Genomic DNA, 25418 nt, shown 5'->3' on the forward strand with positions numbered 1-25418 from the left:
TTGGCTATGTAGCTCCATTGGATAATAAACTCCTTGTTGTCCAGGAATAGTCGTGGTTCGTTCCGTACAATTAAGCCAGTTGGAAGAGTGCCAGACCGTAGATACTCGATCATGATCGAACCATGTAATTCAGTACGTATTAGCCCCTTTTTTGTTTGTACTAACTCGTCCCAATTGCTTAAATTTATTGACAACAGTCCTTCACCTTCTTCAGAAAAGAATGATGCTTGAGCCAGTAATTCCTCCACGTATTTCGCATCATAACTTTTCGTTTTGTCCGCCGCCATAATCGCAGCCACTCTTCTTGGATTCTATCTACTCAGCCCGCTTTCAATCGCATCAAACTAATTACCTAGAGTACGTCAATTCAGTTTACACCGTTCTCATTGCTGCCTATCGTGTCTTTCAAAATACATTTGAACACCCTAATTATTTGTCTCACGGGATCACCCGCGCTTACCATACACAATACAAACAGAGACGTAGAGCCGTTTTACCGACGTGTTTGACCAGGCTCCTTGAGAACAACTACAGGAAAATCCTATGACAGAAAGATCAACCCACGTCCACTTGCTACCCCTTTCTCTTGCTCCCAGGTCAATGCTACCTAGTATATTTTAACAAGTAACTGCTAGGTCACCACACACAAATTATATTAAACATCTTTATTTCATATAAATCACAATACCAAATATCACAACATTCTAAGAACAACTAAAATGTGTAAACAATTCTAAAATTCATTTTACAAAGTGTATCCTAAAACCATTTTCAATATGTAAAACAATCTCTGTTGTGCTCAACCCTGTGACATCCTGCCTATACAAAGCTAAACCATATACAAAAAAAGAGATCACTGTCTCAGAAGACAAAAAATGGTCGATAGCCCACTGGTTCTTCTTGACTAAAGGATACCACATGTACAGTATACCATCTGTTAAATACACTCGACCCCAATCAATGCTATCCTGGGGTGAAAACAACTCGATATATTATTTTGTTAGTGTATTGTCACTAAATCACAATACATTTTAATTGCCCAACATGTTTCGTTCTTCTTCATTCCATTTCATATATTATACCAGAACTTCATCAGGGGGACCATCTATTCCCTTATCTCATGTCTCTTCATCTATGGTGGGTTCACCACTGTACAACACTTCACTCAACTGGATATATGCCACCCAACACAAGAATGTTGCGGGTGTCACTTTGCTACACACTTTTTTTTAAACCTGGGAAAGCAAAACAGAGGGAAAAATAACAAGAAACAGCAGTCAGTAATGAACGTTTCACTGCTGTGTTACTTCCACAGTTTCTAAGTATACTTAGGTAAGTCTTACCGTGTCGTTCTTCTACAATATCACTCGACATCGGTTAGTATAGGGGAGAGTCTCAACCATTGTGTAGGACTACTCAATTCCTGAAAACACACAAGATAGGTAGACAACTTAACCAAGGTAAACAAAATCTTTAGATGTAAACTCTCTAAACAATCTGTTCAATCATGCTGATTCTGATTTATACTTCAGGTACCACAGGGCCAATCAAGTTCCATTCACAATAGCTCTCCTAAGCAACTGCAGAGAACACTCTCAACCTGTATATACTAATTATCGTGACAAGTATTCTTTCACGAATAGAATAATCAACTCTCTGTCATTAACTTCTCATCAATCATCAAATACGGACACACTATGTTTCTAACACTAATGTCTTAATCTCATAGACAATAGACATGTGTGTTACCTCTTCATTAGAGGGACTTTTGTGAACTGACTTACATCTGATGACACGGAAACCTGTGTGTCTTAATATCGAATTACGCTCTTGCTGCACCTCTTGTGGCTTGAAGCACCGGACATTACTGCCCCTAAAAAATAATAATAAGCGGGTGAAGTCCCCGTTTATTCATTGCGAATCTCTCAAGACTCGTGTCATATTCACTTCCTCATTCCCTTCACGTGTCCCGCACAATAAATCGCTTACCAGCTCGTTAGTTGGAACGCTTCGACTAGATCCTTCTCCTGTGGTGTAGAGGCTCACTCTGCTCATATCCATTTGAGTGTGTTCTTATACCTGCATCACTTTAACGTAGCACGTCCCGCGTACACTACGTCACGTCACGTGAGGTACAACCTTACGCAAGACCATACTCACGGTATCAAGGAGAGGCTTCCTTTTGTGAGGACCAAGAATTTGGTATGATAGAAGAGCAAACCGGGACGGGCTACTATGGGGATGATGAGGACCAGGAAGAAGAAGAGGATGACCCGGAAACATACAGAGTAGATTCCCCGGTAGAGATCGAAGCCCCGGTTACCGACTCCCCGGTCGATAACCAACCCCTCCTAAATGAGGTTCTCGCTCGCGCAGCAGAACATTTCCACATTGACACCCACGGTGTCCAGGAGGAAAGGGACTTCGCAGAAGAGTTAGTGGGAGAAAGGAGGCCTGTTGCCCAGACCATCCCTATCCTTAAATCCATTCAGCGGAGAATAGATCCGTCCCTGGTGAACCCGAACCTCACCAGAGCAGTCAATCTTAGGGTTGAAAAACTTTTCAGGGCGGCACAGTCTGACCCTCTCTATATAAGAGGATATCTGAAGCCAGACTCCCTAGTTGTCACCAACACTCGTAAGAGGGCTGGGACACCCTTGTCTTCGTCAGAAGCTCCTCCCGACAAGGAGAGCAAAAAACTATACGGTTTCGGCAGGAAGGTAGCCTCAACGTCCGCCTATCAAGCAAGGGTTGCTAACTCCACCACCCTGTTGGCCAGCTACAACTGCCATCAGTGGGAAGAAGTCGCGGTACTCATAGCCTCTGCTCCTGAACCGTTAAAGGGCCAATTAGCTCGGATTTCCGCAGAGGGTAGAGCCGTGTCTGGTTGCATTTTGAAAGCAACCTTCGATGCCGCGGACAACGCAGGCAGATTGATAGCGGAGGGCACTGTTATCAAGAGACATGCGTGGTTACGGCAGTCTGGTTTTAAAGCAGAAATCCAGGCATCATTGTTGGACAAACCGGTGGAAACCGATCTGTTGTTTGGTAAGGCAGTCGAAGACGCACTGAAAAATGCCAAGGACGAATACGAGACACTCAAATCCCTTGGCCAGCTAACCAATAAACCCCCTAACCAGAGAGGGAATAGTAATTTTCGTCGCCCACGTGGCCAAAATTCCCAGAGAGGATCTAACTATTCCCAGGGGCAGGGTACACAGTGGAACAACAACCAACAGTCTACCCAGGGTTACGGCAGAGGTAATAGGAGAGGTCGTGGTAAAGGCAGAGGCAGCCCCAGCAAGGGAGGCGGCACGCCTCCACCAAAGCAGTGACGCTCAGTTCAGGGTCCCTTCTCACGCAACCCCAGTAGGGGGACGCATTTCAAACTTCACCCAGGCTTGGGAAGGGATCACATCAGACAGATGGGTGCTGTCAACAGTATCCACAGGATATTGTATAGAGCTACTGCAGCGTCCCCGGAACCATCCTCCACGACAAAGAGTACACTCCTTAGAACATCAGAAGATTCTCCTCGAGGAGATCGCCATTCTTCTACAAAAGGACGCGATAGAACTCGTCCCGGGACACCAGGTAAACAAGGGTATTTATTCAACTTACTTCCTTGTGCCAAAGAAAGACTTGACAATGCGCCCAGTATTGGATTTACGGCCTGCCAACAAGTATGTCAAGCCCCAAAAATTTCGTATGACCACGCTACAAGAGGTAATCCCCCTCCTAAAAAAGGGGGATTACATGGCAACCTTGGATATGAAAGATGCTTATTTTCATATTTCCATGTTCCCAGCGCACAGAAAGTACTTGCGCTTCAAGGTGGACAGTCGACACTACCAATTCAAGGTACTGCCCTTCGGGATAGCTTCAGCACCAAGGGTATTCACCAAGGTACTGGCGGTGGCGGCTGCACACCTACGCAGGTAGGCAATCCCAGTGTACCCTTATCTGGACGACTGGCTCATAACGGGGGAAACCCCAGGAATTTGCAGGACAAACATTCAAAGGACTATCGACCTCCTCCACGAGTTAGGCTTCTTAATCAACGAGAAGAAGTCAAGCCTGGTGCCAAGCACCTCAAAACAATTCCTAGGAGCAATCCTGGATACCCAGGAGGGGTTGACCTTTCCTTCAGAAGAAAGAATTCGGAATATACTACTGCAAATTCCTCATTATCAGTCCGGTCAACAAATAACGGTACGCAAAGCAATGCGTTTACTGGGCATGATGGAGTCATGTATTTACCTGGTCCCCCACGCGCGCCTGCGCATGCGTCCCATGCAGGAATGGTTGGCGAAACAGTGGTCTCAGGCAAGTGGTCAGTGGGACGATCTAGTGGTCGTTTCGCCAACACTGGTACAAAGCCTTCACTGGTGGACAAGAGAGAATCTCGCACAGGGGAAACCCTTTTACGATCCCGAAGTACAGGCAGTAGTCACTACAGATGCATGTCTGACGGGGTGGTGAGCTCACCATCTCCACCACACAGCTCAGGGTCTCTGGTCTCACTCAGTGGCCAAGAACCACATCAACCTGCTAGAGCTTCTGGCAGTATTCAGAGCGCTTCAGGCGTTCGAGCCCCACCTACTAAACCTGTCAGTGCAAATCCGGACGGACAGCACTACAGCCATGTTCTACCTGAACAAGCAAGGAGGGACTCGCTCGCCAAATCTGTCCAAGCTTGCCCAGAAAATCTGGATATGGGCACTCAGACGGAAGATCTTCCTGTCATCACAACATGTTCCAGGGGAGCTCAATTCCCTAGCGGATGCTCTGAGCAGAGACTCCCTCCCAGAGGAACACAAATGGGTTATTCACAGAGAGGTCGTAGAAGATATCTTCTCTCAGTGGGGTTTCCCCACTATAGACTTATTCGCCACAAGCGAAAACAGACAATGCCAAGGATTTGCATCCAGGTTCCCCCAACCAGACTCCCAGGGGAACGCCCTGTGGATGAACTGGTCAGGGATGTTTGCGTACGCTTTTCCACCAACTCCTCTCATCAGGAAAGTGGTGAACAAGATGAATAGGGAATCGATGACGCTCGTCCTAGTTGCTCCCATGTGGGCAAGACAACCGTGGTTCCCACACCTACGCAGGATGGCGGTGTGCGAGCCCATCAAACTTCCAGCCTGGTACAACCTACTGTCCCAGCACCAAGGTCAAACAGTGCACCAGCAACCCAACTCAATGAACCTCGCAGCATGGCTCCTGAGGTCATAGAGTTTGGACACCTCAATTTGCCACAGACGTGTATGGACATCCTAAAGGAATCTAGGAAACCAAACACAAGGCACTGTTACTTTGACAAGTGGAAGAGGTTCGTTATCTGGTGCCAGAGTAGACAAATCAACCCAGTTGATTGCACTCCTTCCACTATTGTTACATACATGCTCCGCCTGCTAGATGCAGGATTGGTTTTTAACTCACTGAAAGTACACCTGGCAGCCCTGTCGGCTTGCACCACTTCCCATAGCAAGGTTTTGTGGTGGAAAGTACCAGTAGTTAAAGCCTTCATGGAAGGAGTAAAGAGACTTCACCCTCCTATTTCAAACCCACCACCAGGGTGGGACCTTAATGTGGTGCTAGCCAAGCTCATGGGCCCCCCTTTCGAACCCATGCATAAAAGCAGTCTCAAACACCTGACTTATAAAACGGCCTTCTTAGTAGCTATTACTTCTATAAGAAGGGTCAGTGAAATTCAGGCTCTGTCAGTGCAGGATCCCTTCTTTACTATCCATAAAGACAAACTGGTTTTACGCACACACCCCAGGTTCTCACCTAAATGTATATCAAAATTCCATGTAAACCAGTCCATCGAGCTTCCGGCTTTCTTCCAGAACCCGCCAAAGCTCGGCTGAGATGAAACTACACACCCTAGATGTGGTAGGGCGGTCCTCTACTATGTAAATAAAACCAGACCGCTAAGAAAAACAGATCAACTGTTTTGTCTCCGTAGCTACAGGCAGAGAGGGGGGATCGCGTCTCTAAAGGTGCCATCTCGAAGTGGATTATTAACTGCATCCAGCTGTGTTACTCACTCTCTGAAAAACCTCTGCCTTTCACGCCAAGGGCCCACTCTACTAGAGGCATTGGGGCCACTCTGGCTTTCATTGCAAATGTACCCCTTGACACCATTTGCAAAGCAGCTACTTGGAGCTCTATTCACACTTTTACTCAGCATTACTGCATTGACACCCATTCCAAGGCAGATACACAAGTGGGACAAGCGGTTCTAAGACACTTATTTGCTCATGACCCTTCTCACATCCCACCTCCTTCTTCTGGTACTGCTCGCTAATCTATGCACAGCATGTGATCTAAGCAGATTCCACAAGCCTCAGAAGGGATACATTACTCACCGTAATCGTATTTCTGATGCTTGTATCTGCTTAGATTCACATGCGACCCACCCTTCCTCCCCTCTGAGAGAAGGCGCATGATTGCTTGTAGTCTTGCCTTTCTGTCTATCTGCTTGGATTATCTGTACTCGCGCTACTCCTCATGCTACCTCATGTCAGAAAAAATACAATCTGAGGATCCTAGACGAGTGAGGGATCTTGGGTACAGTGGACGTCACACTAGGGATAGTATTACTGGCACGCCCTGTGTCGACGCCCATTTTTGAGTTTCGAAAAAACAAACTGTAATACTCCGCAGCTTCCACTAGATGTCGGCCTATGCACAGCATGTGAATCTAAGCGGATACAAGCATCAGAAATACGATTACGGTGAGTAATGTATCCCATATATATCACACAATGTGTGCTTTGACAAAATTGGCATTAATACCAAGAAATCATTGACTCTGGCTACATTCTAGCAGAACAATAGTTTGTTAATTCATGTTGTATTTTCTTAATTCAGCATTAAACCTCGCACCTGAAAACCATGGGCTACGGGCTACAGCAAAGCAAAATGGAATTGAAGAGATGGAGAACTTCAGTCTGACAGTCAACCCACTGAGTGATAGACTTTCCCTTTTAAGCACCAGCAGTGAAACTATTCCAATGATTCTATCAGATTTCGACCTCCCCTATCAACAGATTGAAATACTCCAAAGTTCTGACTCTGGTTGTTCGCAGTCTTCTGTGGGGGATAGCCTTAGCTGTGAAGTAGAAGATCAAAGTATAAGTGTCCAAGATAGTTCTCAGAGCTCAAAAGAAGACTCTATTGATGAAATAGTCCAGCAGGTGATCAGTGATATCATTTGTAGAGTTGTGAATGGTCTAGAAGAAGAGCTTGGACCTTGTGAACCACAGCCTCATCCAGAAGTTGCTACGTCAAACTCTAATACATTGGAGGATGTGACTAAAAATAAAGGAGAAAGCCTACAAGAAATTCAAACCTGCCGGTTCAACAGTGATGGAGCTCAACTTATATCTGTTTCTACTGAAGCTGGTATTGGAAGTATAGCACATGCCATCACCCGAAACCTTACTCCATCTTCTGCAACAAGCCAACAAAACATTGAAGATTTCAATCTCATGTTAGCAGAATCACAACTCAAGAAGCGAAGTCAAAACAGCATCCAGTTTAGTTTGAAAGGCAAAATAATGGACAGGTTCCCAGACAAAGACAACAGTTTTAAAGAGCACACTAAAACCTCAGGAGCCAAACCCAAAGTAAAAATATCCAGAAAAAAAGATGAAGAGAAGAAAAAGGCTCAAAATGATAAATCGAAACAAACAAGTGTTTTTTTCAGTGATGGTCTAGACTTGGAGAATTGGTACAGCTGTGGAGAAGGAGAAATTTCAGAAATTGAAAGTGATGTGGGTTCTCCGGGGGTGAGAAAATCACCCCATGTTAATATCCATCCTTTGTATCAACACGTACTGCTGTATCTCCAGTTATACGATTCATCAAGGACTCTGTTTGCCTTTTCTGCTATCAAAGCAATCCTAAAGACAAACCCAACTGTTTTTGTAAATGCCATTTCTACTACCAGTGTAAACAACGCCTACACTCCGCAGCTTTCATTGTTGCAGAATCTTTTGGCCAGGCATCGAATCTCTGTGATGGGAAAAGACTTCTATAGCCATATCCCCTTGGAATCAAACCATAACTTTCGTAGCTCTATGTACATAGAAATTCTTATTTCCCTTTGTTTATACTATATGCGAAGCCATTACCCAACTCATGTGAAGGTCACACATCCGGATTTGATGGGGAACAGCAACATGCAGATGATGAGCATTGAAATTCTTACACTTTTGCTTAGTGAACTGGCAAAAGTCATTGAAAGCTCTGCAAAGGGCTTTGCCAGCTTTATTTCTGATATGTTATCCAAGTGCAAGGTTCAGAAGGTGATACTACACTGTTTACTTTCATCAATTTTTAGTGCACAGAAGTGGCACAGTGAAAAGATAGCTGGTAAGAATATAGCGGCCAGTGAAGAAGGTTACTCAGAAGACAGCCTAATAAATTTCTCTGAGGAAGAGTTTGACCGTGGCAGCACATTTCAGTCAAAACTCTTAAAAGTGCTGCAGCGACTAATTATCCTTGAGCATCGAGTAATGACTGTGCCTGAAGAAAATGAAGCAGGGTTTGAATTTATTATCACTGATCTTGAGCACATCAATCCACAGCAGCCGATGACCTCCCTCCAATATCTTCACTCTCAGCCTATCACATCTCAAGGCATGTTTCTTTGTGCTGTGATTCGAGCTTTACACCAGCACTATGCCTGTAAAATGCACCCTCAATGGATTGGTTTAATCACAAATACTTTGCCTTACATGGGGAAGGTTTTACAAAAGGTTGTGGTGTCGGTCACCCTACAACTGTGTAGGAATTTGGATAATTTAATTCAGCAATACCGATATGAAATCGGATTATCAGATAGTAGGTATGTGATTTTTTTTATGTCTTGCAATTATCCAAATGTTTTTTTATGGACAGTTATTTAAGTGCTTTATTTCATATATTTATTGATTTTTCAGGCCTCTTTGGATGGCATCAATCATTCCACCAGACATGATACTGACTCTTCTGGAAGGAATCACAACAATTATTCACTACTGTTTACTTGATCCATCCGCACAATACCATCAGGTAATAATATACACATGTTTTTGACTTAAAGGTTGTTTTGCAAGTAAAAATAAGAAAAGCCATGATTGTGTGATATATAGTTAATAAGAGTTCAGCAGTAACTTGCAGATATGTTTTTTATATAATATATTATGAAGCTCTTAAACATATGTACTTGGCAGCGAAATGGAAGCAAAACTAGTGCTTTACATTTAGTTTCTCTTCCTTCCATTCCCATCTACTTGGCCTACCATTGCCTAGTGCTTCTGGCAAAATAATGCAGGGTTGTTACTGTGCATGTACATCTCTCTGTGATTAGGCCCATATGTGTATCCTTTGCATACACAGCTGTTAATTGTTTTCTACTGTACAATGAAGAATAGGTTATGCTTTCTTGCCCGTTTTTTTTGGTCATTTTTCTTAGCGTGAAGCTATTTTTCTAGTGATAATTCATGTGTATCCATCTGTCTCTGTTTTATCCCCTTTTCACGGTAGTGTGAAGTGGCACATATTAGTTTGGCTCTCTGCAGAAAATAAGTGAACACAGCTGACTGAATGTATTTGTCAAGCTCCCTGTTAAGATATATTTCTAGACTCTGACCTGGTGGGCAGAGGTGTGGGTGACCACCCTAGTTTAGTGGAACAGGGGAACCTTCTGGACAAACCAGACAATCTATGGTAGCTTGGCAGGCAGTCAATACTAAGTCTGAGGATGGCTGAGTGATCGGAAGCCCACAATGAGCACACACTGTAAAACGCCACAGTTTACTCTTAGACAGATGTATCAAAAATACATTTATTATAGGCCATATAATCAAAGCACAATTAAAGCACAGTTATGAAGAAACAATACTACACACGGTCATACACTATCTAACATATATACAATAATGCAATTAGCCTAAGGCTGATGATGGTGAAAGAAAATAACCACGACCTGCAACAGAAAGGGGTTAAATCAACACAGATATCAGTTTAGGCAGTCCTTCATCAACAATCCCTAACTTATGTAGTCCAGCCCTACGAAGATAGGAGCCTAGCGCTCAAAGTACAGTTGTGCGTTAACAACGCGCAGTCGTGCATCAATGAAAAAGTGGGTTCTCTTCAGGGGGCTCTAGCTGCTCAGGAAGGGGCTTGGAGCAATGAAGAATAAGTTCCTATTCCTAGAAGAGGGTCTACACTTGCAGATAGAGTGACTTTCGGTTTTCTTGAATAGCTTGTGAGGGACACTCGTGAGTAAAAAAAGTAATGGATCTGCCAGGGGGCCACCGGTAAGTTAGGAAAGTACTCACCGACCCTCGACACAGTCCGGACCAAACTTTGGCAGTCTAGCCCACTTTGCCTGTTGGTGTTAAACCTGCAGTTTCAGGACGCTCTGGCTCTCAGGGGCTGCGGTAAGGGACTATCGTCTGTGCTGGGAAATTTTGCTTTTTCTCAGCCCTTGAAGGAAGAAGGAGGATAGTTCCAGTGCAGCATGTATCAGGGCACAGTAGGCAAGAACTGCAGGCACTTTCAGCGATGGTCACCACAGCGGGGCAACGCAGGGACCGCAAATGCTTGCAGCGTGGCGCACTCTCGTAAATCGTGACCCAAAGGAGCTAGGACAACAAGGTTTGGCGGCAGAGGGCCCAGGACCTCAACTCAGAACAGCAGTGTTCCTGCGCGATACATCGGGTTCAAGCTGGTCAGTTCACTGGATGGCCAAGGAACACTTCCGGAGAGGCTCTTTCCAGGGTAAGTAGGAGAAGCTGAGAGTAGTTGTTTCCAATACTCCTAAGCGCCCTTGTAGGCTTTGTTGGTACGATGAAGAAACAGTGGTTCGACGGGACAACAGCGGGGTCAGGGTGCCAAACCTTCCAAGCGCGTCACCGGCAGTTCCTCGAATCTTCTTTCTTGTGATGGATACTTGGCTCCTTATGAGGTTCGATGGGAACCTGAGTAGTTGGAACAGGAATTGATGCAGAACCCCTTCTCTTTTCCAAGATCCAGTTCGTGCTCAAATCTCAGATAGCCAAAGGAAGATCTGCTGTCTTATATGCATGCCAGACGTAGGCCAATATTGGCCCACGGTGGTTCCAGTCATTCAGGCCTACCAGACATACTGGCACCACTAGTGTGAATTGAGACCAGACAGTCCCAACCCTCTTCCTGGGCACTAGCATATGTGACATGCAGGAGGCCGCGAAAGTTGCAGTTTTCGTGGGAGGCTGCATGCCCAAATAAGGAATACTCGGGTCTCTCGACCTGGGGGGAAGGCGAAGGGACAAAATGGCCAAAGGACAGAACAAAAGAATTTGTGGCACGGCCAATTTCGGCACTGGCCACAGTCTTGGGCGTAATGCGTTATGGTTCATAAAAAACAAAGTAAAAATTCTTTAAAAGTAAACTGCTGCCACCAGTTTGACCTAGGCACACTTGTACAAACACCAAAAAATCCTTAGAGGGTGGCTAGGGCCATAAAAGGGCCACAAAAGGAACCCTATACGCGCTACTGCAAGGTATTTGGCACATAGATAAGAAGTTACCAAGAAATGGCAACTAAGTCGAAGACTAAGGGAAACATAGTTTCCCAGTACTGACAGCCTGAAGGACGTGTCAGTTTCCCCATAACAAATGAGCGAAAGTCCAGAGGAGCTCAGCTGAAGGCTGTGCTTCACTGGAAAAAGTCAGGTTAGGTACTCCAAACAAAAGCAAAACGTTGGGGGGGGGTGCGGGGGGAGAGGTAGTTCATAAATGGAGGGAAAATTGCACCTAAGGGAAATCTTTCCTAATACTGCCTTGAAAGTGTGTCCTCCTGCATTGAGCAAAGGAGGAGGCACTGAATTTGACCATGGTTGCAGTGGGGCAGACTCATATAAGGCGTGTGCAAGGGCATATTGCTGCAGGGGTGCCTACATTGTTGACGTTGATGCTTCCGTGAATGTTGAGGGTGAGACAAGGGTGAACTGCATTGTAGCTCGGCATGGTAAATCTTGCCCACCCACCGCCTATGTTTAAAGATGCAGTGAAAGAGAATAATGGAGCCACCGAGCAGTGATGGTACAGTACACGCTGTTCATATGGTGGCATTGTGAGCAGGTGCTGCCAGACAGTGTTCAGTACTTCCAGGGTTATCATCAGGGCATTAAGGACAACACTGCAGTAGGAAAACAGCATCTTTAATTTCTTTAGATTTTCATCCATACTTCTATTATGTGACAAAGTCAGGGCTCAGACTTTGTTACAAGGCCTGGTGGGACTCTGCAGCCCACGAAAGCTACCCTTCCAAGGCACTGACCGAGGTCTGAGTCATCTGTAGCTAGTACAGGTGGGAGCTGCACAACCCCTTCCTCCATCTGGCCATATTCAGACCTGAGCGAAATAACATCAGAACCCAGAGACTTAAAAATCATAGGCTAGACCAAGCCTATGATTTATGGGGGGAAGCTCAGTCCCTAATGTCTCAACAAAGGGACCAGCAGAAGATCCAATCCCACCCTTACCCCCACTCACCACCAAATTACCTTGTTAGCTTTGGCAGTATTTTTTCGAACCTTGCCCCACTGAGATCCCATGAGTGAGTGAGCGATGGCTATGTGGATCTGCACAGGCTTTTGCTGATGTTGGCAGTGGAAGAGGTATCCCTTGGGTCTCAGTATGCCTACAGGCCTATCTTATCTTGCCTCTTCTTGCATATTTTGTACACACTGTGTGAGGTTTGTATGATTCTTTTCTTGTTCTTCTTATTATTCTCTGGAAATGACTAGTACACTTCTGGGATTCAGGCCATATAACAGTTGGAGTGGCAAGAAGCCAATCGCGGCTTGTGGAGCCTTCCCCAATGTAGAAAAGACTCTTCTTAACAATATGTACCCGTTTCTGCTATCCTTGTCTACAACTGTTCTCAGAATTTTCTCCAGTTTTTTTTATATCTCTGAGACTGTCTGTTTAATGATGAAATACCAATCCAGGCAGTCTTTATTCCTAGCTGTTTATGTCGGAGCATATTCTGGCCCATCTCTCTTCCGGAATAATGCGATTCATGTCTCTTTCCCCGTTCTCCCTTGCTCTTTGTACCCCAGTTTACACTACACTAAGGTGTGCCTGTATATTTTAAGGAGGGCAGATTATTCCCACTGTCATAATATTGTAATGGAGCACCCCTATTGACATAAAATACCCAGACAGGAACATAACACCAAGTTTAGTTATGCCCTGCTTACTCCAACTTCCAATTATGCTTTCATCATACGTGGGTGGCAGTCCCAGTTTGCCTATTAGATCTCTCTCTCTCACATATGGTCCTTCAATCCCAATTCACCTGCATACTTTTGTCAGTGCCAGCATTTCACTGGGTTGCATTTCACTGGGTTGACCCCACCTGTCCCTTCCGTCGTGCATGCCAATGAAAGCATTCGCAATGGTGCTGAGGCCTCCTCCAACACGATATGGGGTAGCGTTTACAGCCAGGAAGACCAATATTTGAGGAAGTGAACCTGAGCTGCCAGGAAGTATAGCTTCATATTAGGTTCTAACATCTCCCCCCTGCTCAAAAGGCAGCAGCAGTATCTTCCGCTCTGTTGTTGGTAGTTTGGATCTCCAAGCCAGTTTTACAAGCAGGGTTTGAACTGGATGAAATAATTCCCCTGCACTCCTCATGGAGCCAATACCAAATCTCCAAGATTGCTTGACTGAGATGTCTGCTGGGTCAACAGGTAAAGCTTGTACTTATATCTATTTATCATCAGACCTGAGGTGTCTGCACCTCATGCAACACTGCAATAAGGTAGTGTCTGGACTTCTTTTTTTAAAAATGTATTATTAAGTTATTTACCAATACAACAATTGTTAATGCTAATGCTTCAATAAAGACATCTCAATTTAATAACCCCCCACCCTTCCTCCCCTCCCAACTCTCCCAAGACCACTTATTCACGTATTCAGTTCAGCCTTGCCGGATAACCATCATGGGCTGCTTGTGTCGTCATTGGAGCAGACTTCCTCTCTTGGATGGAACAGTGACACCGTGAGCGCCACCCATTGTTGTAGGTGTTCACTAATGTCCAGTTCCTACTCCAGCTGCGCGTTCTCCCACGCTCCAGTTTCTGCTGCCGACCATTTGCGGAGGTCTTCCCACCACAATGTTACACTGGGGATATTGGGGCTTTTCCACCCCATGGCAGTAGTGTCTGGATTTCTAATTTAAAATGAAGTGTCGTCAGCATACAATGAGATGACTGATGCCTTGCCTCTAATTTCCATTCCATGCCAAGAGTGCTTCACATCATTTCTGCTAGCGGCTCATTTGCCTCTACGAACAGCAACAGGGATAAATCGCACCCCTGCCTCATTCCACTGCCCAAACTAAACTGCTCTGACCTAAATCCATTAGACATTATTAACGCATATGGATCAGCAAACAGTTGAACACATTATAGCATGTACCATCCAGACGGCATAGCGATGAATACAAAATCCTATGCTATAGAGTTGAACGCCTTCTCTGCATCCAGCTCGGTGGCTACGGCCGATATATTCGAATAAAGCTGTGATACTGCTAGTAGTTCAGGTGCCAAAGAGGGCACATACTCACAAAAAGACATTCTGAAGTCATACCATCTGAGCTAGGCACTTTAGAGTTGTCAGCTCTTTAATAGCTCTTAACCACTTCCTGCATTCTAATTGGTAGTGGACGTGTCCTTCTAATTGCACTCCCCATCACTTTGAGGGGTACTCCCAATATATACTGTACTGTGTATGACCGTGAGACCGAAGCACGATTTCTACATTGGTAATTATAAAAGTGTCTAATTCTCCCATTGCACCAGTAGATGTGATGTTCTCCATAGAAGACAGTAACTGTTGTTACAAACTTCTTCCCTTTGTGACAATCCTGACATGATTTTCCCAGTGCACTCAACTTTCCCATGCCGCCTAGCCATTAGAGGATTATTCAATTTGAGTTTCTGCTCCGCCATCAGCCGATATTTATCAAAATAACTTTCATATTGTGTAGTACATTTCTATGGTTAGTGGCTACATAGACATTTTATGTTTCTTCACCTCCCTCTGTAGTGTCTGAGCATCCCACACACTTTGCTAATGCATATAATTTCATGTACACTTTGTGTATTTTCCAAGAGTGTTGCATACAATGTTAGAGAACCTACATTGGTTTGAAAAAAGCCTTTGATATGTACCCTAATGTTACTTTGAAACACAGCAGCAGAAAGAGATGCCAACTTAATCCTCCAGGGTGGTCGCCAAACTATGCAGGCCCCAAACTTGCCTGTGTCTAATACTGGAGTAGAATGGTCACAGTGTGTTCTAGTTTGAGTGGTGCAGCTATTTGGTTCTCTAACAACCCACTTCTATTCGAAAATGAATATGATGTACGGTGGAATAAAAGCGTACTCTTTCATACTCCAACTTAATACCCACAATGCTTTCTCTAGACCCAGGAAAGGCATAATATTCATTACTAGCAAAAACCAAACGGCCCTCAAACATCTCTACCAGCCGATACAAACGGCGTTAAGGCATGAGGTGAAAAGGAATCAGAGGAACAAGACCTAACTAGATCACATAATGAGGCACAAACTGGGAAAAACTTCGGCATCCCCAAGACTTTGGGTCTTTTGAAAGAAATCAATATAGAACAACTTGTTTCAATGGGTGAGAAGAAATCTCAAAGCCGGCGCCTGGCCAGATTTCCTAGTACATAAAAAACGTTACGGTAAATGGGGAAACCCAAACCAAACTTCAAATTCAAAGCCTTGTCACAGTCTAGCGGCGGCCATGAAAGCCTTGAAAAACAGCACCAAAATGGCTCAGAGCCAGTTAAAAAGTCAAGAACCTACAGGAAAATAACTCTAAAAAGACCATCTTTCACTGCCATCCTTGCAGCTTTTTTTCATAAACTGAAAAAACTCACCATAGAACACACAGGGGGAACTCTCTGATGCAGAGATTCTTGAAGGTGCACAAGATTCAACGGCCTCTTTAATGGAAAGGGAATACGACCTCGGATCACCATGTACTAGCATGGGCTCTGCTCTGCCAGCAAAACCAGCGGTAAAAAGATGGCATTTTGCACCGCCAACAAACGTAACAAATCCATCTGTTTTGAAAAACACCCTTTTAAATCAGAATCGGCCAACTACACCAGTTCACCGATTTACTTTCTCAGAAGGAGTAAGCATAAATGAAGCTGGAATGGCCTCAATGACCAACCCGCCCCCGACTCAGCCCACACAAGGGCTGGCGAAAGAGACTACAAACCTCATTATAAACGACGACTTGGGAACGTCATGTTCCTTTCTTCAGGACTTTAGCACACACAACAACTCACCAGTTGATCAGTCTGTACACCTAGAAATTGGGAAAATCTTCCCCAGTTCTCGAGAGATACAGGAAGAGGATTACGGGTGCTTGGCCTGACCATCGAGGGACCCCCCATGAGACCTCAACAGGAACACAAACCAGAGGACGAGCAGTCACCAAGTGTCCACAACAATTCGCAAATGTTGTCCTCTCCACAAACTCCCTCTGCCTCATTGTATCAAGACAGATGATCAGGGACGCAACCACAACCAAAAAGAAAGGACACTCCAAATAAAAAAAACGGACATATTCGCCATAATATCAGCAGTGACCATTAGGGATGTAACGGTATTACGGTATACCGTTAAAGATACCGTGAACCACTTAATTGAACAATAATAACCGTCACATTGTTTATACCGGTATACCGTTCATACCGTTAAGTGGGCTTTTCAATCTGATTTGGAAAGGCTGCAGTAAGCAAGTGCTGCACAGTCTTGGTCTTGCACTGTTGGATGTGCCGTCTGCTAAGTAGTTTCAGTTTGAGCAGTTTTTAATGCCATTCCATAACCCAAACGTGCCTGACACAAAAGCAATATGTTAGCAATAGGAAGAATAAATACAGTGCCAAGAAGGAATAGGGTTTTTTTTTATGTACATTTTTTTTAAAGCGCTCATACAGCCTGCGGGCATCGAGGCGCTGTTATAGAAATTGGTTTTGTTTATTTAGTTGCGTAATTGTTTTTGTCTTCGTTGTGTATTTATAACGCACTTAAGCACCCAGAGGTTTCTAAGCGCGGACCCAGGGATCAAACCTGTGTTGCTTCGTGTCGTCTTGCTTCCAAGGCACGCACGTTGCCGCTGAGCTATCCTCCCTGGACTTTGGGTTGGTGGCTTTGGGGTTTATATATTTATAATGGATAATGTTTTCTAAACATATGACAATGGGGGATTTGCCTGGTTCTTTCATTGAATTTACATATAATAAGTCACACTGCGAAATGTAATCATCTCTGTGGGTATTCCCTGCTGCCATACCAAAGGGTAACATGTCTGTGATTACTGAACACCTTTTGGCCCGGAAGTAAACTAAAGGCTGTAACATAAAGAGAGAGTGTGTGTGTGTGCGCGTGTGTGTGTGTGTGTATGCGCACAAGCGTATACTACCATCAGACTCCATTGATCTGTGGCATGCAGATTATTAAGATGGCAACATGTTCATCTTCACCAGTAGCCAGTGGGGGGAGCTAAAAGCCTAAAGGCCCATTTAAGAAAAGCTATTCAGTTTGCTTTGCCAGTTGCAGCAGCCCCCCCCCCTTTCCACACGTGTTTGTGTTTGGTGGAAGCAAGGGGTGGCATTTCAGTGGAAAGTACGTTGAAAAGCCCAATTCTGGCCCTGGGTGCCTGGTTTTGTTTGTGATGATAAACCTAACAATTTATGACCTTTTAGAAAATATTTGTTAAGATTAGTTAACTCCACCTGCTATACCGCGATAACCATGATATACCGTCATTTGGCAAGAAGGTTATTGTACCGTCATAAAACTAATACCGTGACACCCCTAGTGACCATCACCTTGGCCCTGTTTACTAAACTTTGAGGCAATAAATGAAACACTGAAAGATCATACCACAATGACAGCAATGATGCACTCCAGGCTAATATACCTCGAGGGATTCATCACAGCCATAGAAGCATAAGAACAGGATGCCGAGCAAACCAGTTTACAAATCGAGATGATGGGGTTAAGCGGACTCACATCCATACAGAACTACAAAACAACCCTAGAGTTTCCGTCGACGAGTGCAAGCTCTAAAACTGACTTTTCAACTACTGTAACAGAGTCCATATCAATGCCCAAAGGACTCCAAATACTGGATTTAACAACTGATGATCCTCAAAGAACCCAACCTGAAACCACAAGAAATGTTCAAAAACAAACAACTATCGAAGCGCCAAAGCTACTGGAAATGACCATCACGAGAAACACCCTGGATCAAACGGAGAGACTCGGAGAGATCAAAGCAGGTGCACAATGGCTGTGTCATACTCGAAACCAACGAATTTGCTCTGGACCCGAGACCCACGAATCAAGGTCTATTGATGGAAAACACCAAAAGATGAAGCGACATAATGAACAAGGACTTTGCGATCTTCTCACAAATAAAGAACAAAAAGGTAGACGATCTAAGGATCCAGAAACCTGATGTAGACATCCGGGAAAACTTCATCGATAAGAACCAGCGTGGCTAATAAATTTAACCAACTAGCCCCAAAACCAGCTCTGAGGAAAATCTTTAGAGGATCACAACCGCAAGAACCAACAAAAACAGTAAAGGATAACATTAAAGAAGACACAAACATATCCCTAATAACTGTTGACAATTTTCAAGCAAGTGAAGACCTAATGGACTTATCTCAGTATTCAGTAGAACAATCTGACTCTGAACTTATCATTGGACCCCTGGGAGATAAAGGACCCGAAAACCAGCTTTAAAAAACGGTTAAATTGGGGGCAAGAACAAACTCACCAACAAACAGGACAAAATACCCGGTTTTCTTGACAGTGGCAGAAAAGCGAAAAAGAATGTCCAAGCCAAGACATAGGGCAGACACATGGGTAAACGACTCTCTCCTTACGCTAAAAACATAGAGGGACCAGCCCCTTAAAAGTAACACACAAAAGTCTGCAAGGAGCAGAAATACGATTCCAGCGGGTGGTGATCCCATGCCCGATAGACCAAAAGGTCTCTGCAGAGAAACATTATCCCCGATATTAAAGAACCAAGTGGGAAGCAAAGGCAGAACTGAGAGATCAAGATCACATGACTCCAGCTCCTTCAAACAGGAAAGAAAAGATCGCCAACTGCTAAATTTGAAAGATGAAAGCAAGCATACTCTGAAACTCGAACAAGTTTTGGACAAAGGAGACAACGTGATCTTGAACAGAAAGACCGCTATGACTCTACTCCAATGCATTCCAGACCTCTGGCAGATCCACTCAGATGATATGAAGATCAGCGAATTTGGAAAAGAAAACCATATGGACAGCGTCTTCCTCCATATTCCATCACTGGTGGTAAAGTGCATGTTGCTGGAAGCGGCAGAAGGCCTACTAATGCTTGGCTTCGACCTAACAGCAGTTCAATCTTTTGACAACTCTCCACTTCACCTTAATCTAGGAGGGTGATTGAGCAACCAAGCACCTCGCGTTCTGTCCATAATTTGCATCACTCTGTAAAACCAAGTGAAAACAGAAAGAAACCGTGACATTCAAAGATTCATTGGGAATAGGTCGTGTGCCAGGAGGCCCACTTCCAAAACGAAATGTGACCTTTAAAACAGACTATGACTCGGACCATCAAAAGGAGCCAAACAGCAACTGTGTCAAAGGGAAAAAACAACAAGAACTGCAAAATTGGTCTTGGATCCCTGAGGCATTTGCTAAACATTCTTGCAGATAGCCACCCAAGGACCTTCAGCACTGCCCACCGAAAGACAATGCTCCAAAGGAACCAACTCCTGTTGCGGACTTGTTAAAACTGAGTTCATAGAACACAAGGGGTTTTCACCACTTAAAAGCAGCAAGTGATGTAAACCTGGGAGACTTTGCCATCTTATCTCCAGGAAACATGGCTGCTGGGAAAACCCCCATCTTAACGGCTACAAAACCTTTATTTCTCCAGCATTTAAAGGACACCCTACATACGGACTATTAACGGCGGTCAGATCCGGCAGTGGCATACATTTCATAAAAACACTAGTCTCAAACGTGTTCATTCATTCCATACTGATGAATTGGAGGCATCCCTGAACCTCAGCAGGTGAAGAACTACTGGAAACTTTGGTGATCATCAACCTATACTGGAACCCCCAAGCTATGACCAAAGAGAAGTTCCTAAAGATGGTTGAGAACTTAATTGATGAAGTCCACATAGATCAGCAAACTAAGTACACGATCGTATGCAGAGTTTCAAATACAATTTGTTCAAAATGGTACAAAAAAACAAGGGGGGCAAATTAACAACTACCTTCAGTCGAGAGAGGAAGTCTATGGCTGTCACTAATGAACTCTCAGGATTTTGACTTGCAGACGATACTACAGCAAGACAAACCACTGGTGCCGACCTGGGAAAGAGACGAGCAAAGGGCAGACATAGTTCACATTTTTGTTTCTAGAGAGTTCTTCTCTCTTATTACATCCTTTGAAATAATTAGAACAAAAACAGTGATCATAACCTGCCAAATATATCCTGGATGAGGGTGATGGAACATAAAAGAAGGATAATGAAAGCACAAGTAGAGGAGTGTAATGGTGCACTTGTCTAAGACTGAGTGGAAATGCAATCAAGAACCTAGTAAAGTTATACTCAAGTAACCATGAATCTGAAGAAGACAGAACAGGAGACACCACAGTTGATTATACTCCTTTCCTCAAACCCTAGCGTTAAAAAAACACAGGACCGAAAAACACCACAATGCAAAGAGCCCATGAGTACGATATGCTCTTGGTAGAGAAACAGAAGCAGTTGAGGCGAGCAAAGTGTGTGGCGGTAAAGACCAATTCCCTTGAAAATAAAGAAAAATCTATACTTGCTACAAAAGCCTATAAAAGCTGGCTATTTGGCTACCGAATCAACATGCACCAAACTGACTCAAAGCAAATGCATGTGGCTGGAAATCAAAAGAATTCTGGTCCATAGTAAAAGCAACAAGTGCAGACACCGATGAAACCCTACAGAATAACGTTGGTGAAAAAATATGGATAGACCACTTTTCAGTTCTTTTTCAAAGACCAGCGGAGCTCTCCGACCTCCACTAGAGAAACCGACTAAAACCTGGGAAATTCCCCATGATGTGGAGATTACTGGGGAAGATCAGCAAACTGAACACTTCCAGGGCGCCAGGCCCTGACGGTATTACCAATGCTGATCTTAAAGAACACCCGAAGGAATGGGCCATTTTTATTCATGAGGTGTTGAACAAATGTACACTAACGTGCCCAATCCCCAGCTCATGGAGAGCATCAACAGTGGTACCCATCTTTAAGAAAGGGCAGAAAGAAAACTAGAGGAATTACCATCCGATCGCCCTTTTTGACGTGATCGGCAAGGTTTTCGATTCATTCGTACTAGGATGCTTCCAATCATGGACAAGGTCGGTTGGTTGTGAAGACCCGTTCCAGTCAGGTTCTAGTCAGGTTTCATAAAGGATGCGGGTACGACTGAAAACATCTTGCTCTTAAGCATTTTGAAAGGAAAGGTCATGGAGCTAAGACCTAGGATCTTCATGGCCTTTATTGACCTAGTCCAAGCATTTGACCAGGTCAATCGTGAAATCCTGTGGAAAAAGTTGACAGACTGGAAGTGCCCAGCAGAAATCCTAGAGCCTATACAAGCACTCCACACAAACACATCAATGAGAGTGTGCCTCAGTCGCTCAGGCATTCTGTCCTCGGAAATTGCAATATCAAGAGGGTTCAAGCAGGGCTACCCCCTCGCTCCCGCATTATTCTACTTTTACTTTGGAGAGCTTCAACATTTCGAGCAGGCGGTCTGATCTTTTCCCCCGACAATAGGTGGCGCCAAAGTGACCCGCCTCCTATACGCAGACGACCTGATCTTAATGGACCAGACAGAAGTGGGTCTTCATCGCCAACTAGACAGCCTGCTAAAGTACATTAAAGAAAACAACCTGGAAATTAACAAAGAAAAAACCAAGGTCATGTCCTTTGAAAGATCAACAAGAAAAATCAAAAAACTGAAATGGCACCTGGAAGACTCAGATAGTGCGAGTGAAACAGTTTAAATACCTCGGGTGACATTAAACAATAGCATTGTAGAAACACTGATACAAGTCGTACTTTTTGAGAAAATAAAAAAACTGGCAACTCAAACAATGACTGTGGATAAGAGATTTGGCTGCTTTTCTATGATGCCGATCCTGAAATTTTAGAAGGCAAAAGTAATTCCCTCACTAACGTACGGTGCTGAGGCTATGCCGGAAATTCCAGCCAAAATTTGGCCGAGATTTGAAGGCCTATGTTGGAGACAAGTCCTGGGCCTCCCCAACTCAGCACCAATAGCATCTATACGCAGTGAACTGAGTCTGCTTTCATTTCAAGCCATAGTCGACCGGAACAGCTTGATGCTGCTTAGAAAGGTAATTTTACCAACTTGTCTTAAAATCTTCAACATCATTAACAACGAGCTTGAGGGAGGAACAAGTAGACTCCTGAACATCTGGTCAAAGAAAAATAAGGCAAAACTGCAAGAAATCAGCTGTACCGAGACTGACCTAAGATTAAACCCCACAAAAATAATTTAAAACTAGAAGAATGGGACTGGTTTCGCACCCTTGACATCGATTTTGCCCGCCAACTAACAGCCAGTCTGCCAACGAACACCACAAAACAGCTTCCGGAGTACTTGACAACATTTCCCAGTAGAGCGCTTCAAAACACTTTTTTGAAGGTGCGCTTGAACTTGCTTTTGACAAACGAGATCATTACAATTAGGGGAAAGTCAAACTTAAACAAAAGCCGATACTGCAAAATAGCAGGCCAAGTCGAAACCGTGAAGCATTTACTACTTTATTGTCCTAGCCTTAAAAAAACAGGAAGATCTATCTTGGCCATCATTTCTCCAAATTGCAAGCTTATGATGATGAAGAAGATTGGTGGACACGGTTGATGAATGGTGACAAAACATCACTAGTGATAGCGGTAGCCTCATTCTTCCAAAAAAACTCTCCTACAATAGTAAAAAGTGAGCATAACCGAATAATGAACTAAGGAATCGAATACACGAAGCCGAAGGAGGACACAGAGATGACACAGAGATGAGACTGAGTGGAAGGATAGAACATAACAAGACATAAGAGAGCAACAAGGGACATTCCTCCCTCTCTTTCTTTTTGTAAGAATCTGTGAGTATCTAGCAATGGTCATATTCCCCACCCCTTTCGGATGTCTCTCCTGAAGCATTAGTACATTGACCTCCAAACTTTTGACATACATGGCAACCTTTCTCACCTTAGAGTACCCAATTAAACCCCTTACATTCCAACTCACTAATTTCAATGAGGGTGTTAACTCTTTGCTACCCGCCTCCTGTATCATCAGTATTAATCGTCAACACATGGACCGCAAAACAGAACCCCATAATACCCACCTTTCAATTGTGCCCATAGACTGCGATCATGTTTGTATTTATTAACCAATGCAACCCTTGTTCACCAACCCACCCCAGCCCGCACTGCATCCCCCAATTTGCAGTGTAAATCCCCCTTATCTCAAAAGCTAAATCAAACCCATGAACATAATCCTGTGTAATATGTCGGGGGCACCAGCCAATGCCACCACCATGTCCATCAACCAATCTGCACTATTAGTCCACACCCACCATTTCTCAGAGAGGTTATGTCTGCTTTGTTACATGTATTCTCAGGCAATCAGGTCAGAGGAAAAGAAAGAGAGAAGACAAGGAAAAAAAAGAAGAAAAAAACAGGGGAAAGGTTTTATTGCTTTCCGGCCCAGCCATTTCCTGCAAAGATGTAGACAACATTCCATTATCTATCAGGGTATACTTAACAATTCCACCCGTGCTCTCAGTGAAGCTTTGTTATTTAATTGTGGTGATCGTAACAGTCCTACAAATTTACTAGTATCTTCCGGAGTTGATAAAGGTGTGTTTTTATTTTAGGGTAAAGAACCCTGGGCTTAGCTGAGTACTGCACAGCGTAGAAAAAACTCTGGTCGCTAAATGATTCCTTCACTGGTGCAAACGTGCGCCTAGATGGCTGAACTGCAGCTGCAAAGTCTGGGTAGACAGAAACTCCAACCCCCTGATACTGTACACTCATCTTTATCCTTGCTGAATTCAGTCCAGGGTCCTGGTCTTTATAATTTAGTAATCGTTGAATGATCGACCTAGGTGTTTGTCCCGGCTTAGGAACCGGAGCCAATGATCGTTGCAAATATTCCAACAGAACTTGAGTAGAATAAAGGAGATCATCCTGCACTTCTCTGTCGGTTCTCGGGAAACACTTCCATGTTCATTATGGTGTTTACCCTGGTATCCCCACTATCATGACATTGTTTCTCTGTACCAGAATGTTAAATCTTCAAGTTGGCCTGTGCTACTTTCATAACTTGGTTTCAACCCACTGAGTCACTGTCTATATAGGACCAAGGAAATTAGTGTCCATTCAGTCACAGCGGCCACTCGGTGTGTGACCCAGCCAGTCTCCATTCTAAGTACTCTCCCAGTGGTACTACTCCTGATCAGATCTTACAGACTGTTGTAGCTAGCACACATGTCAGGTTTGTGTTTGTGTGATGAGTGTTTTTCATCGCTGCATGCTCTCTGTCCTCCAGACACCTCACAGTCTGATGTTATTCTCCTCCTCACACTCCAAATTGTTACAGGGTCACAGAACCCCACGCCGCAAGGCGATGCTCTCTGAAGTCGGAGTGTACCACCGAGGGAGCAGACAGAGTAGCAGTCAAGCATCTGAGGAAAATCACAGCCCAAGGGGACCGGTGCCGTCCCCGCTCAGTCACAGTTTACAAGCGCTCGGTGTGTACTCATCCAGCACTCGCTTGTCTGTCAGCAGGTTCATCAAGTCCCAGTTAGCCTGTAGCGAAGAGCCGCCCGAATGGAGCAGGATCCACCAGAGTTCTCTGTGGAGGGATGCTTCAGGATGCCTCCCTCCCCCCCAGCTGCACTGGCCACCTCACCTAGTCCGGTTGCCACCGATCACGGCCCCCTTATAGAATTCTGCAGGCCATCTGCTGCACCTCCGCAATGGAACGCAGCGCTGCACAAGTTAATGAGCTGTATTTTTCACTCAAACCGCTTCCTGATGCCAATCACCTAACTTTCACCAATCACCAAACTTTTTTTACGCATTGGACAGATTGTGGAGTATTTTTAGTTTGGGCTATTAGGTGTTGCTTGCAATACCTATAATGGCCAAAACTATTGCTCATTCATTACTGATTCAAGTGTACATAGGGAGAGCGGCTTGTGACAAGGGGCACACACAAATGACATTTGAGGAGGGA

The 25418-nt window shown here is 44.4% G+C and overlaps 1 protein-coding gene and 1 long non-coding RNA gene across 6 annotated transcripts in view; one reads left to right on the plus strand and one right to left on the minus strand.

Annotated features, from left to right (window-relative positions):
• The window catches only part of DOP1A (DOP1 leucine zipper like protein A), a 2904166-nt gene that overhangs the window by 1569566 nt on the left and 1309182 nt on the right, over positions 1-25418 (plus strand). For all 5 annotated transcript variants that reach the window (XM_069606322.1, XM_069606321.1, XM_069606320.1 and 2 more), the window contains 2 exons: positions 6883-8863; positions 8958-9069. In XM_069606322.1, coding sequence (XP_069462423.1) covers positions 6883-8863; positions 8958-9069 — 2093 coding nt within the window. The remainder of the gene's footprint in view (positions 1-6882; positions 8864-8957; positions 9070-25418) is intronic.
• Positions 1-25418, minus strand: part of LOC138453457 (uncharacterized) — a 274186-nt gene that overhangs the window by 94078 nt on the left and 154690 nt on the right. The window lies entirely within an intron of this gene.

This window comes from Ambystoma mexicanum, chromosome 4p, assembly GCF_040938575.1.
Source record: "Ambystoma mexicanum isolate Mex_15411 chromosome 4p, UKY_AmexF1_1, whole genome shotgun sequence".
Taxonomy (NCBI): domain Eukaryota; kingdom Metazoa; phylum Chordata; class Amphibia; order Caudata; family Ambystomatidae; genus Ambystoma; species Ambystoma mexicanum.